Here is a 17,079-nt window from a genome sequence, read left to right on the forward strand (position 1 = left end):
ACGTCTGCGTTTCTTTAGCCACCATCTCTCAAGTTGTGGGGTGTCCTGTGCCCAGTCTGTAGAAGCTCTCTCTGTTTATCCTGTATGCCTCTGCCCTGCTGTGTCCTGTCTCTTCCCTTCTCAAGGCTGCTGCTCCCATACCAGGCCTGTGCTTCTCTACACTACACTAATGCTGAGTACTTGTGAATGTCTCACTCTGCGCAGTGACTGTTTGTCACTGATTCTGTATGAATCAAGCTAGGTTGCAGCATGCCCAGGTAAACAAAAGTAGAAGCAATTAGGCATGGGCACCTGGTTAATTAGAGAAATTCCTGTCACAGCTAAATCAAGGAACAGTTGCAGGCAGGTCAGAAGTTCAGCCAAAGTAAGGCTTGACAGGCTGTAGTCCCCAGGTCTTGCAAATGTGGTACCGAGCCTCAGAATTGCTCCTAGCAGTGACAGAACTGTCACGGGGCTACGCAGTTGTGTGGCTGGGAGAGGGATGATGTGGAATAAGAGTACAAGCAGGCATGTGTTTGAGAAAAGGGGACTGGATGGTTACACTAGTTGTGTTTTACAGCAGGTGGTTTGAGGGATGGAAGTGAGGCTTGACCAGGAAGGTCAGTGATGTTTTGGAACAGGTGTTACCTGCAGAGATAACTTTTCTTTTCTGGTGGTCTTGGTTCTAGGTGACATCCTTGTGAACATCAAGTTCCCCTGAGAGAGAGGATGCACTGCATGTTTGCATCTGTGGCTTGGAGTTCCAAAATCCCCCATCAGTCTTTCCTCCATTTCCAGTGAAGTGATAGAGGAATGGCAGTGTGTAATCAAAGGCTTCCAGTCGGATTTGCTTGCTGCATCTTCAGTTCCGTGCCATATAGTGCTGTGCTATTTATTCCCTCCTTTTCCTCTCTTTTTTTCCCAACAGTTTTTTACGGGTACAGTCCCTTATATCCTTTTTGGCTGCAGCTCCCAAAGCATGTGGCAGCTCATGGGCACAACTTGTAGTGTAGAGGAAACATGTGGGAAGGTGCAGGTGGTTATGTTTATGCTGTGAATATTTGTTTGAGAATTAATGTGGTGACAGGAAGGAGATTTTCTGCTTGACACACTGAGACAAATTATGTAAGGTACAAGTAATCTTGACTCTGCTTTCCTCCCCTCCCCCCCCATGGCTTTGACTGCTGTAGTGGAGTTTCCTCCTGCCCTGTTTCTGCTGAGTATGGTAGCAGTCATACCAATGGCATTGATGTATTTCTGGGAAGTGTGCTGGGAAATGAGGCTGAGGGGGAATTTTGTCCCTGTGTACTCATGCCCTGTTTCTATAACAAGACCCTCAGTGAGATGATAGCTGTGATGAGCAGGAAAAGAATGAACATGCAAGACTGTAGCCTGTTAACGAATACAGATTGTTACCTGAATGCTACAAATCTGTTCATGCTACACCAGCACATCTGTTGTGCCCTTCTGGAACTCTGTTAGGCACTCTTGCTGCTTAATTGCTGTGTATCTGCTAACAAAGAGCATATTTATTTAGAATGGTCAGACACATGGTCACTTTGGTGTGTTAGGTGCTTCGTAAAGGTGAAGATGGTCTTGGGTCAAAATAACTCCTAAGCCATAGGGAAATTGCTTTAATTGTTTCCTCTCTGGAATTTTTGTGTTTGTGATGCAATTATTTCAATTATTTCAATGAAAATAGGAGATATCTGAGTTTTCAAGCTTTCCTAATTGAAGAGCAAGTGCTCTGATGTATAGTCTGGCTCCTTTTGGGAGGAGTGTTATGCTTTGGTTCTCTGATACGGTTTTAACAGCAGAAAGTATGCCAAGGTTCTATCCTACTGTCTTTGGAATATAGTTAGGATTTTTTTTAATGTGTGTGAAGAAAGGCTGTTATAAACTACAGAACTCTGCTTTGAATCTGAGTCTCTTATTGCTGCTGCAGACTTCCTAGTGGGTGTGCTGTGTTCTCTGTTACAGATTATTGCTTGCCTAGACTATGAGTCTTTCTCTTTGAAGGTGTTAGCTTTTCATGAGTTTCCTCTTCTCCCAGCTTTAAGTCACCTTCTTTTTTTCTCTTAATAGTTTTCCTTAGCTTCCAATAGGTAGTGTTTAGCTGTGTTTATTCTTCTGCCCTTTAATAATGTGCCCTGTTGCCTAGGCATTCCACTCTGATCATTCATGCTTATTGCATTAGAAATTACAGGTGTTGGCTGTGATTCTGCAGCCAAGAGTGAACACTGCTGCTAAAGTAAGACTTACGGTGATCTTACTGATGCTGTGGATTGCTTTCTGTCTGGTACTGTCTGCTAGTCAGTCTGTTTGGTTCCTTTTCTATTAGCCTGTTGAGTAGAATCTTCTCAGTGTTATGTAGGAAAGTTCTGTGAAGGCTGTGAAGAAGATAGTTTGGAAACATTCTGTACACCAGAGTGTCATTGTAAGTTATCTGCTTCTCAAACATATTTCCACAAGCAAAGCTTTCTGCAGCTCCATCATGGAGAACAGCTGATAACCCCTTGAAATCCCCTTTTTCCAATCTCATCTGGAAGGTGGAATATTTTGTACTGAAAGATGGAGTAAAATAATGCAAAATAAATTCACCATTACAGAACTTCGTTGTCCTGTTCTATGCAAATGTATATTTGTTACCCGCAAACCTATAGTTTTTAACACAGGCATTTCATATTTACAAGAAAACTATATATACTTGTTGGATTTTATTTCAAAGCAAAGTATCATTGTAAAAAGTCTATAAGGATCGCAAAATATTTGTGGCAAGGGCGGCATAAACCAAAAAACACTGCACCACACTGGGGAGATTGTAAGAAGCAGCTTTTCTTGTGGAAATCTTTATTCTTTTCATTATCTTCATGATGGCATCTAAATCTCATGTGTAACTACTCTTTATGAAAAGTATGAGAACAGCAAGCCATCAGGAATTGCAGAATCTGTTGTTTCAGTTCTTTGAAGACTTCTGAAAGCTTGAAATACGTTTCTTTAAATACATGCTGTAAGATGAAATATTGGTTTTAATTATAGCTAATGTAGGTGGGCATCATTTGCTCTTCAGGATTATAGGCAAGGTAAAGTGTAGTGCTGAAGCTGTTTTAAATCATGTTTTTGGGCTGTATTTTGGTTTTATACAGTGAGATGTGTAGGATATGGAAGCTGTGAAACACTGAACTTGGTGATAGTTTCTGTAGTCCTTGCACTTTTCTAAAAAACAAACCAAAAAAACCCCCAAAACCAAAACAAGCAAAACAAAAACTAAACAAAACCAAAACCCAACCACAACCAAAAGAACTTCTTCAGGGAAGACTGAATGCTAGTTTCTTGCTTAGTGTTTCATATTCTACGCTTTTAGTCATTTTATCCTCTTGAAATGTAATCACATAAACTGAACCTTGAGGAGCTGCTTTATTCCAGAGAGCCGTATTGCCAGCTACTGGCCACGACAGAAGCTTTTTATCTTGAAGTTTTGCTATATCTTTGTTTAAATGGGATTTTTATGTTGTGGGGTTTTGTGGTGTGTGCTTTTTTTTCTTTGGTGATTTTTTTTTTCCCTTTTTTTGGTTGACTGTTCATTTGATTTTTTTTTTTTTTTAAATAAACTGGGTTATATAAAGGAGACTTCTTATTTTTCTAGAATCTGTTTGGGTTAAAGGTGTAGTTCTCAATTTTTTTTCAGAAGGTTTCACTTAGCTGATAGTTATGCCACTCTTTTTCCCCAGCCAAACTTGAGAGAGAAGGCATGACTCTAATATTAATAGTGGAATCATTGTCTTGGGAACCTGAATAAAAAGCAATCACCCTTCTAGTCGGATTTTGCTTCCTTGCTCACATGTAATGAGGTAGCTTCACTGGCTTCCTTCATCTATGAAAAATCACAGAGGTGTAGTTCCACATAAAACTCGATTTAGTTGAGCTGCTGGACATTTCAAACTCTGTGGTGTTACTCTTGTCTTGAGCTGTACCTGCTTCCGTTGCAGTGCGTTCAGTGCTTATGGGCCCACAGTACAAATCAGGTGTGTGCTTTCCTCTGCCCAAAAAGGGTTTTCTGCATGGACTTGAGGCCACAGGATTGCCTGAGCCGGTAAGAGGGGAAAATGTGGCTGGGAAGGGGTAAGGGAGTAAATTCTTCCTTCCCCTGCAGTCTAGTTTGAGGAAAAGGCAAGAGGAGGGTGCCCTGTGCTGGGGCTGTGATTTTATTTTAATTCTTTAAGCACTCTCAGCAGCACCGGTGAGTTACATAGCTGGTGCTCATGTGGACACTCCTTCATTTTCTGGGCTGAGAAAAGAGCACAGTTCATTCTTTCCTGAATTTCAAACTGCCTCAGTCATATGTAAGTTAAGTCTTTTCAGTGGAGGAAAAAACCAAAAAAGAAGCTTGTGGTGTTGATTTACTTTGATAGGCTAAAATGTGAAAAAGGCTGGGGCTTTGTTTTCATGTTTTGAATAGCCTTGCTGAGCCAGCAGATGCCTGCATTTTTCATTTCATAACCCACTTAAAGAACGAGTTGGTGATGCAAGGTTTTGAACAATTAAATGATTACTTCCAAAGTGGCTTATGTTTAGGTACATTTTAAACCATTTACTCTAGAAGAACTTGAACTGGCATTCTGTCTTTCAAACAATCTTAGTACTACCGGTGAAAACTACTACAAGTATGTCATTCAGCACTGGTAACTTGCTGGTTTTGGATAACCTTGTATTTAGAAATGCATCTTATTAGTGCGTTTACGATTCACTTACGTGGCGGATGGATAAGGTACTCTAGGGAGACAATGATAAAGATCCCACCAGAGGTAATAGTTTTACTTGGCCTAAAACTACTGCAAAACTAAACATGTGGAAAGAGATGGTTCAGCTTCTCTTCCGTCTTTTTGAAGGTCAAGGACTTTTTTTTTTCCTTAAGCGAAGAAAATGACTTAATGACAGTGATGTTCCTTTGAAGGTGATTAGAAGAGCTGGTAACTGATGAAAGGCAACTCCAAGGTTGCCTCAGCAAAAATGAGTTCTGATTATGCAGGAATGTGGGCAGTGAGTTCACAGCAGTGATGCAACTTTCTTGCTGTGTCAACTTGCTGACTCTTCTGCCCCTTTCACATGAAAGTTTAGTTTCTTTGTTTCAGTCTGGTTTTGATTGTGCAGTGTTTTCTTCTGTTTGAACTTCACTGTAAAAGGGACAGCTGAAAACCAATCCTAGGTAAAAGATTTTAGCAGGATTTGAGTTAGCATGTTAACTGTAAGATGAAGGCAAACATAAGTAATCATGTTTGTGTTGCTCAGTGCAACGGATCGAAGAGTGCTTGTAATTTTTTAGTCAGTGTGTGCACTTTAGTTTTGGTTTCAGCAGGACAGTGTTACCCAGTGTTACAGGACTTTGTTTGCAAAGCTGGAAGATGGATTTCCACTAGTTTAGGGCTTGTCTCATTTTAAGCTGAATTCTTCCATTTAATTTCTGCAGTTTCATTTACCTAATTTCAATACAGTCAAATTGATATGAATGAGGGCAACCCGGCTCCTTTGTATAATCCCATTGCTCCACTCTCTCAGTTCATGAGTGGATTAGTTTTTCTTTGCCCTTTACCTCACTGCTGCCTAGTCAGGATGCCATCTCTGTCATGTGGAGCTGCACGGTGCCTGTTTATAATGAAGTTTTTCCTCTGTGTTTGGGGATATGTATTGTAGGTACTGGAAGTCCTAATTGTGTGTGATCTTAAAAAAGCATAGGAGGAAAACATGCGTGTTTGCTGGTGGTCTTGCTAATATAACCAGCTTGTCTGTTATTAGAGAGTCTGTGAAATGCTCTTGGTCACTTAGCTTTCCTTCACTAGAACAGGCACAGAAAGCTGGAGGAGCTTGTTTGGCAAGGAAGGGCAATTATGTGTTTTAGCTGCAGAAGTTCACTGAGCTTTTTAACTCTTATTTCAATAGCTGTAGCACTGTCTTCCTGCAGTTTGCCTTGTTTTCCTGGGCAATGCTGAGGAAGTCTTTCACATGCCCATGCCTAGATTTGTTTGTTACAGAGATTATACTGCAGACAGTATCCATCCTTAGTATGATAAGTTCATACTGTGAAAATCCCTTAATGATGAATATGTTAACTATGTCAGTACTTGAAGTAAGTTTTAAACCTTCCATGGAAGAGATAAGTGATAAATAGTTAAAGTGTACTTGTAACTGTTCTGACATACTTTATTATGGAGCATTGGTATTTTTTTTTTAATTTGAGAATTGTAAGTTTAAATCTTGTTTGGAGCATGACAGCTTCTGTTCTGGTTAGTGGTGCACTTATGAACACCTGTAATATTGTAGACTGAAAGAAATGGTGGAGCTTCAGAATTTAAAAATGAATCTTGCTAATTGTGAGCAAGCATTAGAAACTGAGCTTCACTGAAAGCATGCCTGTAAAGGACTAGAGTAAACCCTAGGATGTGAATACTAGGATTAAGGTGAATTTCAGCATCTGTAAGTAACAGTTTGTTTCAGGGTCAACTCTGGTATCCAGATGGCTTCCACCGCGAATTTCTAGGTTCTGGCTGTTGCAGGCCATTGCATCAGAAAAAGAATTTGATCCCAAACTGTGCTTGTTTCTCATGTTAAAAAAAACAAACACCGCCTCAAATAAAATAAGCCCAACACCTTACAGTGTTTTTGGTATATTTTGGCAGATGCAATGTTATTAGCTGAGGGGTTGGTTTGTTTGTTTTTAAACTGTGTTTCTAGTCTTCAAAACTGTTCCCTTGCTGTAGCACCAAGGGAAACACAGCTGAGTTGTTGTTTTTTGGTTTTTTTCTACGGACTGTGCATCTATCAGTCACAAGATTATTTTCCCTTTTCTGACTCAATAGCTTGCAACTGTGTGGGATCTTATAAATAGCAGAGCTGCTGGATGTCTTTGTACATCTGACTGAGCAGCGGTAGGTGACAGCTCTTTTATTTCCTAGCTGTTTTAATCCTCACACTGAAAGAGATTTCATACTTCCTCTTATAGGCAGGATTTGGAATTGTAGCTTTATTTGTTGTTGAACATTTTTGTTTAATGTGTAACATGAGCAACTTAAGTTGTGTTTTGGGTATCAATTTCTGTTCCTGGCCTGATTTGATGCTTTGTTTGTGTGAGAGATGTTACTGAATTTCTTCTGTTGCCCAGGTCTTAAAAATCTCCATACACTTCCTTGGGCTTACTTGGCATGGTCTGGGTATATTTCATCCTGGCTTGGTACAGGATGTTGTGTTAGCACAGCATTTAACTTGTGACCAGTGAATAGTCAGGAATCTATCCTTAAGTGGCTTCTCCCTTGTAATTCAGGTTTTCATTAGTCTGTGCAGACAACTTGTACTGAAACACTTTTGGGAAACAGTTGAGTTCTTAATGTAATTTTTAGGGCATTAAGGTAAATGTTTTTTCAGTATAAAGTATGTAAATGTTTCTATGTACTATTTTAAAGATTTACGTTACTGTAATCCTGCTTAAATGGCAAAAGGCAGTCAAATGGTGTAAGGAAAATGTCAACCACTTTTTCTTTTTGATTAGTGATGTAATTCTAAGGAAAAAACATTTTGTTTGATGTATGAAGTGTAGTGATCTCTGTGTATGTGTTATTGATTACTGCACTCTCCTTTAATTAATGTGACTTGTATTTTCCCACTGCAGAGTTTTGCCCTATCTTAGGCACAGCCCTTTGTGGAAAAATGTCTGCAGCCATTTTTTTGAAAACAGCTAGTTTAGGTTTGAGTGAAGTACACACACCTAATTCCTGCTGTAATTTAATGCAATGGAACACAGCTTTAGCAATATCAAAAATCTTTTTATATCTGGCAGCAAAAATAGAGGCTGGAATCAAAGTATGTGAATAACAGAAGTGGCTTAGGCTTCACATGTGAAACAAAGACAAAGAAAAATCAGGGAAGTAATTCCTTCTCTGCAGTGCAGTAGCACTTTTTCTTCCAGGTCTCCTTGAGCCTCTTGTGCTGGGGAAATGTGAGATGTTGGGTGGTGGTGGGTTTGTGGTGTGGTTTTTTTGTTTGGTTGGGTTTTTTTTTGCGGTTTTTTTTTTTTTTTTTTGTTGTTGTTGTTGTTTTTTAGTGTAACACATTATGAGCTTGAGTGGTGTAAGGTAGTGAGGCTGTGAAATCTGTTTATAAAGTCTTCATGCAAAAGCAGTTGGAGCTCAAAACTTAAAACCACATGAGCATTCCAGTCCTTTCAGGTTCTTCTATCAGACCCTCTTAGGGTTGGGCCCTAGTAAAGGCTGAATGGAAACCTTTTGGAGATCTTTGGAGAAGGAGGTTCCTGAAAGAACGTTAGGGTTTCTGAAATGTGTCTTGGAGGACTGCTCAAAAACCTTTACAAGAAAAAGTTGCAAGGTGTATGTAACAATGCCCATAGGAAATGTGATACATGTTATGTATCTAAGTGTGGTGGGTTCCCTATGAAAAGGAGTAAGAATCTCCCGGGAGTGGGGGAGCACCTTCTTAATTTTCTTTTCAACTTATGAAAGCCTAGTGGAATATTATTAGAGTTTTAAAAGGTAAGGAAATTTAAGATCATTATGGGAATAAACTTGTAGTGATGGAAGACAGTGTTTGCATTCCTTGGCTTTCCAATGATATTCTGGCTTATCAGTTCTTAGGAATTACAGCTGTATATTTAATTGCATGCAGCCTTAATTTTACTTCTTACTGCATTGAGGCTCAGATATTTGAAGCTTGCTCTGTCACTTCTTAGTAAATTGTTTGGTTGCATTTGGTTGGGGTTTTTTTTTTTTTTTTTTTGGTTGGGGTCCTTTTTTGTTGGTTTTGGGTGGGGTTTTATTTTGGTTGGTTGGATTTTTCTTGTGTTGTTGTTTTTTTTTTTTTTTTTTTTACCATTGACCATTTTTTCAGAAACTGAACAGTGAAGGCCAACTTTGGAAAGGCTTTTGTATTAATGCCGCTGTTGTGACAGCTGGACAATCTTTATTGTTATTCCTAAACTTCTTGCTGGTGGGTGTTAAAGCTTAATGTATGTCAAATAATAGTTTTTTCAGTGCTTGAGGTTTTTTTTTCCCATAAAGAAGTTTTCTTCTTTGAAGTTAGTTGAAGTGAGTTGATTTAGCAGTAAATAAAACCTTATCTTCTTAAAGCCTGTACCCTGGACATAGCCGTAATCTTTATTTGTAGCAAAATCCCCATGTGTTTTATGTTTGGACCTAATTTTCTGCTAAACTGCCTTGTGAGAAGTCGGCCTTGGCAATACCCGTGTAAAATGTGAGCTGTTTAAAGGCCTGGTGTTTTAGTGTCTGAACAGCCACATGGTTAAGATCCTATAGAGAGGGGAGCGGTGCAGCCTTGGGAGATGTAGCAGTAGAGCATGTATTCTGGTGTTTTCAAACTGCTTCGAGCTTGGCTATGACTCAGTCTCCTCCATTAACTCCTAGGGGAAAAGGAGGTAAGCAAGTGTGCTTAATAAACTTGATGGGCATCAATTAATGCAAAAACAAGTTTGAGGGCCCATGTGTAGGCCTGGATATAATGCAGTTAGCCTGACATTAGGGCTTTTATTCTAGGTATAGAAGTGAGTGGCATTTTTATTTCAGCTGTTACCCCTTCTATTCAGCCAGTTAAACTGCTTATAAAAATGGCACTTTAATTGCTGAAACATCAAATCATCTTAGGGTGAGCATGGCCAAAATGTGTATTTTCTCTTGAGGGAGGCGAGGATTACTTTAGAGATCTTGCATTAACTATTTGAGAGATACATTTCTTTTGACAAGTGTATTACAAATCAAGTCAGCACATGAGGGAGTGTTACTAGGTATATTTTAGGTGTGTTTTTTCTTCTGTTGACTAGAAGTATTTCTGGCAATACAGGTGCTGTACTGTGAGGTACTTTGTTGTGCTGCTTTTTATTTGGTTTGTTCAGTCTACCCAGCAGAAAATATAAGATCTTAAAAAATACAAATAATAATTCTTGGCCTTTAAAGAAATTATATGCTTTGTTGCTTGATTGTGCTGTTGTCACATGTAGACAGTTTTTGGTGACTTGCATATTCCCAATATGTCATATAAAATGTTTGCTAATGTCAGCATTCACTTGCAAAAGAATCCAGCCCTTTCCTTTCTGCAGTGAACTGCAGCTTAGACTTACTGAATTTTAGAATCTGTAGCTGAATAATTAAATACTTGCTTTCCTTTATTCAGATTCAACTTCTGGATTTATAAGTTGGCATGACTGAAGCTCTGGCAGTTTAGAATTTGCTGATATCTTGAAAGTCCTGAATCTGGGAGAATTCTTTTTTCTGTTATATTCTGGATATAGTTTTGGGTATTTGATGAGTCAGCCTTTGGCTGATTTATCCTGAGTGGGTGCTAATAAATGAAACAGTGAAATTGAAAAACAAGTTTTCTGCCCAGTTATCTAAGAGGCAGTTAAATGAAATATTAACAGCTTGTTGATTAAATGGGTTTTGAAACTGCAAGTTATGATAAAAGTAGCGTCAGACCAGTTTTGATCTGAGTACTGAAGCTCTGTGTGAAGCTGGAATAAGTAAGTCTCCTTTCTTACGGTTGTACTGTGAATGTGATGAGGTGGTAAAATATCTGGACAAAAACTTCTTTTGGCTTTCTTTAGGCCTCAGAGAGCTAATACTAAGGCAAGTGGTACCAATGATTGCTTTCCAACTACATTGGTATTTTTTATGATCTGCTTTAAAGTCTCGCTGGGGTCTGAACTCTGTTAATCTATGGGACTTCTTTTCTTGAAAGATAATAAAATTTTTAGTCTGATGGCAAAGCATAGGTGACTATTATTGTGAGTTTGGACCTGTAAAGAACTTTCACTTATTTGCTAAATAAAAATACGGTAGTTTTTTTTGTTTGTTAAGGGTGTTTGAAGGAGCAGATAGATATCTCTTGGTAGGATCCCCCTGGCTGTGAATTTGTGCTTCAGTTTTAGACTTTGTGGTGGCTGCTTTTCTGTTGATGACAGCTGTGATTTGAAGGGCCAAGCAACTTACCTCTTGGAGGACCAAACTCAAACAGTCTAGTTACATTCCTCCAAGAAGTTACATCAAATTGCACAGCTAAACTTTTAAAGCTGGGGTTGCAAGAACTGAATGTGTTTTATTGTTCCACCTCCCTTCGAGCAGACTGCACATGTGAAGGTTTTTTCTTCCCTTTCTTCTGAGTGGAATAAGGTAACAGTGTGTAATTGTTTGTTAAACATGGAACATGTTTTCCTGCATTGCACGTGTTTTGTGGTTGATTTTGCGTTTTGAAACTTTTATTTCTTTTATTCAGATGGCTTTTGCTTATGTAAACTTAGCGTTTGAACTACTGATAACCCTGCTTTCCTTTGTTTTAGTGCAAAAGATGATATTGATATTGATGCCCTTGCTGCTGAGATAGAAGGTGCAGGAGCTGCAAAGGATCAAGAGCCTCAGAAATCGAAAGGCAAAAAGAAAAAAGAGAAGAAGAAACAAGATTTTGAGTAAGTTTGGGGTTTCTTCCACCTGCGTGATCTTACTCCATTATCCAAAAACTCAGTTACTTAAGTGCCCTAACTTCTTTCTTATTTTAGTGAAGATGATATCCTGAAGGAGCTGGAGGAACTGTCAATAGAAGCACAAGGAGGGAAAGTTGACAGGGAACAGCCTTCTACAGGAAAGGTGAACACTGAGAGGGAGGTGGGCTTTTTAATAGGAAGTGGTTAAAATATGAGACACTTCTGTCCCAGAGAACTTCTAGTGTCACAGGGTAGTTGGAGATCCTATGTGAAACGTGCAGCCAGCATGTTCTTTTAATTATATTTGGTCATATTTTCATAGTAAGTCAATCACAAAAAAAGCCAAGTCTTTATGCTGGTAATTATTCAAAGCCAGTCAGAATAAATCTTCACTGTGGGCTGAAGTATGGTACACTGAGCAGGAATAGTTACTGCTTTCAAACTTTGTGTTCAGTAAGAGAGGTTTTTCTTAATGTATCTCAGTACTGCTTCTTAACTCATGATGGCAAGTAATTTTTCATGGCTGAGTATTGAATTGTTTAATTACCAGGTTGAAAATGACAATGAAGAAAGCTTATCAAAACAAGATAAAAAAAGAAAAGGAAAGAGTAAAAAAGCCAATCTGGAAAATGACTATGACAGCGAAGAAGTGGAAGATAAAGATAAAAAATCTAAAAAAACTCAGAAAGCAAAACAAGATATGCTTTCTGGCAGTGATGATGATGATCATGAGACACAGCTTAAGAAAAGCAAAGGGAAAACTCAGAAGTCAAATAAAAAACACGATTTGTCAGAAGACGAAACTAACATTAAGAAAAGCAAAGAGCGTGGGGGAGGAGTGTCTACAGGCGAGAGTGGTGATGAATCAGATGAAGTTTCCCAATCTAGAAAAGGACAAAAGAAAAACCAAAAGCCAAAGTCTGCTCCTGCTGCAGAGAGTGGGGATGATGAAGAACCTTCATTCAAAGTAAAAACGGTGGCTCAGAAGAAGGCAGAAAAAAAAGAACGTGAAAGAAAAAAACGTGAAGAAGAAAAAGCCAAATTGAGGAAGCAGAAAGAGAAGGAAGAATTAGAAGGTGGTAAAGAACCAGCAAAGCCAAAGGAATCTCTAAAAAAAGCTGAAGAGAAGGCTTCTCTTGAAGCGACAACAATCCCTGGCACTGGAGAGAAAGGAGAGACTGCTGCAGGAACAGAAGGTTTGTAATGTGGTTTCTAAAACTGTGATTTAAATACTCTAGTTCTTATAGAGCCAGAGAGGTGCCAGGCAGTGAGGATAGTTTGTTGGTGTGTTTTGAATTGTGAATACTAGAAATTTGGTAGCCTTGTCTGCTTCTGTGTTGGCTCCCAGGTGGCTGTGTTTTCTGGCCTGTGGTTTGTTCAGGTACATGGGAAAACAAGCCAGATGGTGAATTCTCATCACAGTATATGATCACAGTTCTGTGTTGCGAGAGTACTTCTTCACTTCCCTGTTATTCTGCTAATTTAAGACTTCAGGCCATGACTTAAGAGAGTTTTATTGTTTTCATTATGAAATGTTTATGTAGAAGCCAGTGAAAATATTCCTCATTTGATGTTATTTATCATATTTGAAATATGAATTGTACTTGAAGTATCTTTGAAATGTCTGGGGTCTTTGAAAGTATGTCTCTTCCTTCCATAGCTGATGACAATGACGGGGACAAAAAGAAAAAAGACAAGAAAAAAAAGAAGGGTGAGAAAGAAGAAAAAGAGAAAGAGAAGAAGAAGGGTCCCAGTAAAGCCACAGTTAAAGCCATGCAAGAGGCCTTGGCTAAAATGAAAGAGGAGGAGGAAAGGGCAAAAAGAGAGGAGGAAGAGCGCATAAGACGACTGGAGGAACTTGAAGCAAAACGCAAAGAGGAGGTACCATATATCTCACTCCGAGGAGTTAATTTCTCTGCTTGCTGGTGCAGTTGGTGAATTAATCCTCAATATGTTTCTTGTAAACAGAATATCCTTGGGCAGCTTTTGTCTAAAGCATGCTTTAGAGTTTCTTCATATTTATTTATCTTTTTCAAGGAACGATTAGAACAAGAGAGGAGAGAAAGAAAGAAACAGAAGGAAAAAGAGAGGAAGGAGCGTTTGAAGAAGGAGGGAAAGCTTTTAACAAAAACTCAGCGAGAAGCCAGAGCCAGAGCGGAGGCTACTCTTAAACTACTCCAAGCTCAGGGTAAGCACTAGAGTTTAATAATAATTAAATCGAACCAAAGCACCCAACCAAACTTAATATCTGTTACTGCTCTGTGCTTATTTTTTTTCCTATCTGGTGCTAGGAGGGCAAATACTGAGTGATTCTATGTTAAGCTGTGCTGTTGTCAAGGAAGGCAGTGTGTGCTCTCCCTTCCTCATTATTTTTTAAGTAGGTTTAAGTGGCTGTATTTTTATCTTACACTTTTAATATCCAACTTTTTAATACAGTCTATTTGCAGTTTAAAGATGTTACTTGTGGAACTTAGGAAAAAGCACTTAAAGAAGTGGTGTAGTCTAAGGGCCAGGAAAAGCACAGGGACTGTGCCGGTCTTATAAGACCAGTGATGTGGATCTTGTTGAATTAATTCATATGCTCAGTTAGGCAAGTGCACTGTTTTGCTTTAAAAACAATGGGGGAAGTCCATGGAGAAGATATGTTTTTCTCTGGGATTTGCCAGGAGTATGTAAGTTTTCCTGCTTTTTATTATGTGAAATATTATCTGTCTCCATTGGAATGAAGTAAAATTGTCCAATATGTTGTAAGTAAAATGTCCTAAATAGTTATTGGTAACTGGTTTGTGACTAAAAAAAGAAAGGAATTTGTGAGTGCTCAATGTATTTGTAGAGTACACTATCTGACACTTTACTGGTAGGTGGATGTATAAATGTAGGAATCTTTGTAGCTAGTAAAATATTTGGAGCTCTTAAACATACACAAAGGCCCTTTCTCCTTGCTTGTTGCTGTAGCTGTTAAAATCTTTCCATTTATGTGCCCCTACAACTGGATTTTTGTCAAATCTGCCATATAAATCACTCAGTACCTGAAAAAAAAATTGAATGTGCAGCAGTAATTCAGTTTTTAATTTGTCTTTGCACCAAACTTCTGGTTTTGATAGAATTTCTTCATATATTACAGCACCCACTTCCTGGTGAGGCAAAGATGAAGCTGGTGAATCGAACCTGGCATTATTTTAACACCTGTAACCATCAGCACTGTAAAATTAAAAAAAATAAAAAAAACAACAAAGCAAAATCTGAACAAACAAAACAAACCAAAACCATATAGAGCAAAAGGAAAAATGTTATCTGCTGAACAACCTTAAGCATTTAAGAGTTCTGCCTGTGAACTACTCCAAATTGTCTGAAACCAGCACTATTGGCAGAGAGGTTTTACGTGAGTTTTTGCATAGCAGACCTTAAATTGTTAATCCTGACATATCTGTTAGTGATGTTTTATGCAGGTTTGTGATAACTTCAAACCTGCAGTCATAGAATCTGATTGGATTTGTTTATTTTTTGTTTCATTGCCATCCCCTTCCTCCAGTTACCTGACTACTTTTGAGAGCAGTGAAGAGTATCTGAAGAACTATACTTCACTCTAGCTTTTGAATTCAGACTTTTAAGAAAGATAAAATATAGATTGAAGCTACTTTCTACTCTCTCTTCCTCCATCTTCCAATTGAGGAAAACATGTTCTCATTTAAATCAAAGTTTGTGTTTATTAATTACCTGGATTTTAGTTTTAACTGTTCCTGTTTGTTTGTTTTGCAGGTGTTGAAGTGCCATCCAAAGACTCTGTGCCAAAGAAGAGGCCAATATATGAAGACAAGAAGAGAAAGAAGCAGCAGCAGCCAGAAAATAAAGAAGGTATAGTTTGCATAGAGGGATACCTAATTGATGAGTCACATTTCGGGAAGTATTTCTGAAATAAATCAGCTAATCTTAATCTAATTGCATTTCAGGGTTTAGACTTTCTAAATGTTGGAGATGTACAGGGTGTAAAGGCCTTTTACAAAAGCGACGTTGAATGCTTTGTGTGCATATGTAGGTCAAATACAAAGTAGTTTAAGTAATAATGACTGATAATTAAGTCTGAGTTTTTCCCAGGAGGAAAAGAAATTGATCCTAGTTTTAGTACTTTTAAATTGCAGACAGTTTATTCATTTGTTTTCTTGTATATAAAACCAGTTTTCAGCTCGTGGGTGCAAGTTGTTCAAGGAGCTTCCATTTTTGAAACCTTAGCATTTATTGCACTGGGTTAGATGAAGGTTGAATGTGCCAGTTTTTTACTTTTGTGATTTGTTACTTTCCTCTGGGGGATTACTCTGGCTCTTCTCAAGGACTAACCCTAGTGTAAAAATTCCAGATGTACCTAGCTTTTTTTTCTTTTTAATTTTTTTATTTCTTTTTTAATTTGGCATTGGTTATGTGCCTGGTTATCATTTATGGAGTGTGTGTAAAGAATTGAAAATGGTGCATATCTGAATTGTATCAGTAATTTTTTTTTTTTTTTTTAGTTTTAATTTTTAATGGAACAGTAGGGGAAGTGTGGGTAGTTCACTAGTATTACTTCATTTTCTCTTGTCTTTTAAAGAAAGTGAGGAACTTTTAATGTCAATAACTGACTTATCTTATAAACCTATTCAACTGCTTAGAAAGCCAAATGTTTTTCAAATAAGCTGGAGTGGAGCTGCATGTGTAAGTCAGTCAATCTGCACTTTGAAAGTATGTAGCAACCAACTTCCTGTCCTGCAATTTCAGAAAGTGTTGAGGTGACTTCCCCAGCTGAAGGTGCTGTAGAACTGGAAACACCAGTGAAAGAAGAGGCTCCTCTTCCTGTAGATCCAGGTTGGTGGTAGTTCTGTTAAGTTTCAAACCCTTCAGCTTGTGTGTTAGTGCTGCATGATAGTTATCATACCTTGCTGGATGGGTCTGAATGGCCATCCTGTCTTGAGGTAGTTGCCGGTTTTTTGGGTTTTTTTCCCTTTCTTAAGGGAGGAACTGATGACATTTTATGGAGTAAAAGACATGAAGCTTCAAAATGAGTGTATAAAGGTCCCTTACTCTGGGTGAACTTCAGTGCTCAATTGGCTTAGTCAGTTATCTCAAATGAGCGCATTCAGTGCCTTATTCTCTCCCTTGACTTTTCCGTTGCTTTTACAAGCCTGTTTTGTCAACACTTAGGTGGAAGTAGGGAAGTAATATGCTGCTTCTAGAATTGGTAGTGCAGTATTCACAGTGAGTGTTTTCTTTATTCCAGATGTTTTGCTTTCACAAGTGCTGAATGCAGAGGATGTGTGCTAGCTTGTGAAACCGAGTTATCAGCAAGTTTGCTGATCAGATTGTTACCCTCATTTTTGCCTACACACACTACTGCTTTGTCAAAATCACATTGTACTAGACTTCTTCCTCACCAAGGAGACTGTTTCAATTTTTACCCTTATTCTTAAGTCAGACAAATACTGACAAAATGTGCAGCTTTTGAAAACAAAGCTGAATGTGTCCTGTGAGAGCTTGACTAATTTCATGATTGCCATTCTGTTTCCTTAAGGGAAGGGCTCACTGGCAGAACATTGGTTCCTAGCTAATATTCTAGCAGTGTGGAACTTAGTCTTCATTTC

General features: G+C 38.4%; 1 protein-coding gene across 1 annotated transcript in view; it reads left to right on the forward strand.

Annotated features, from left to right (window-relative positions):
- Positions 1–17,079, forward strand: part of EIF5B (eukaryotic translation initiation factor 5B) — a 34,254-nt gene that overhangs the window by 1,864 nt on the left and 15,311 nt on the right. Inside the window, exons 2-8 of the mRNA XM_040055017.1 lie at positions 11,330–11,455; positions 11,546–11,633; positions 12,021–12,666; positions 13,131–13,351; positions 13,508–13,658; positions 15,230–15,325; positions 16,220–16,306. Of these exons, the coding sequence (XP_039910951.1) occupies positions 11,330–11,455; positions 11,546–11,633; positions 12,021–12,666; positions 13,131–13,351; positions 13,508–13,658; positions 15,230–15,325; positions 16,220–16,306 (1,415 nt within the window). The remainder of the gene's footprint in view (positions 1–11,329; positions 11,456–11,545; positions 11,634–12,020; positions 12,667–13,130; positions 13,352–13,507; positions 13,659–15,229; positions 15,326–16,219; positions 16,307–17,079) is intronic.

The sequence above is a fragment of the Hirundo rustica genome, chromosome 2 (assembly GCF_015227805.2).
Source record: "Hirundo rustica isolate bHirRus1 chromosome 2, bHirRus1.pri.v3, whole genome shotgun sequence".
Taxonomy (NCBI): domain Eukaryota; kingdom Metazoa; phylum Chordata; class Aves; order Passeriformes; family Hirundinidae; genus Hirundo; species Hirundo rustica.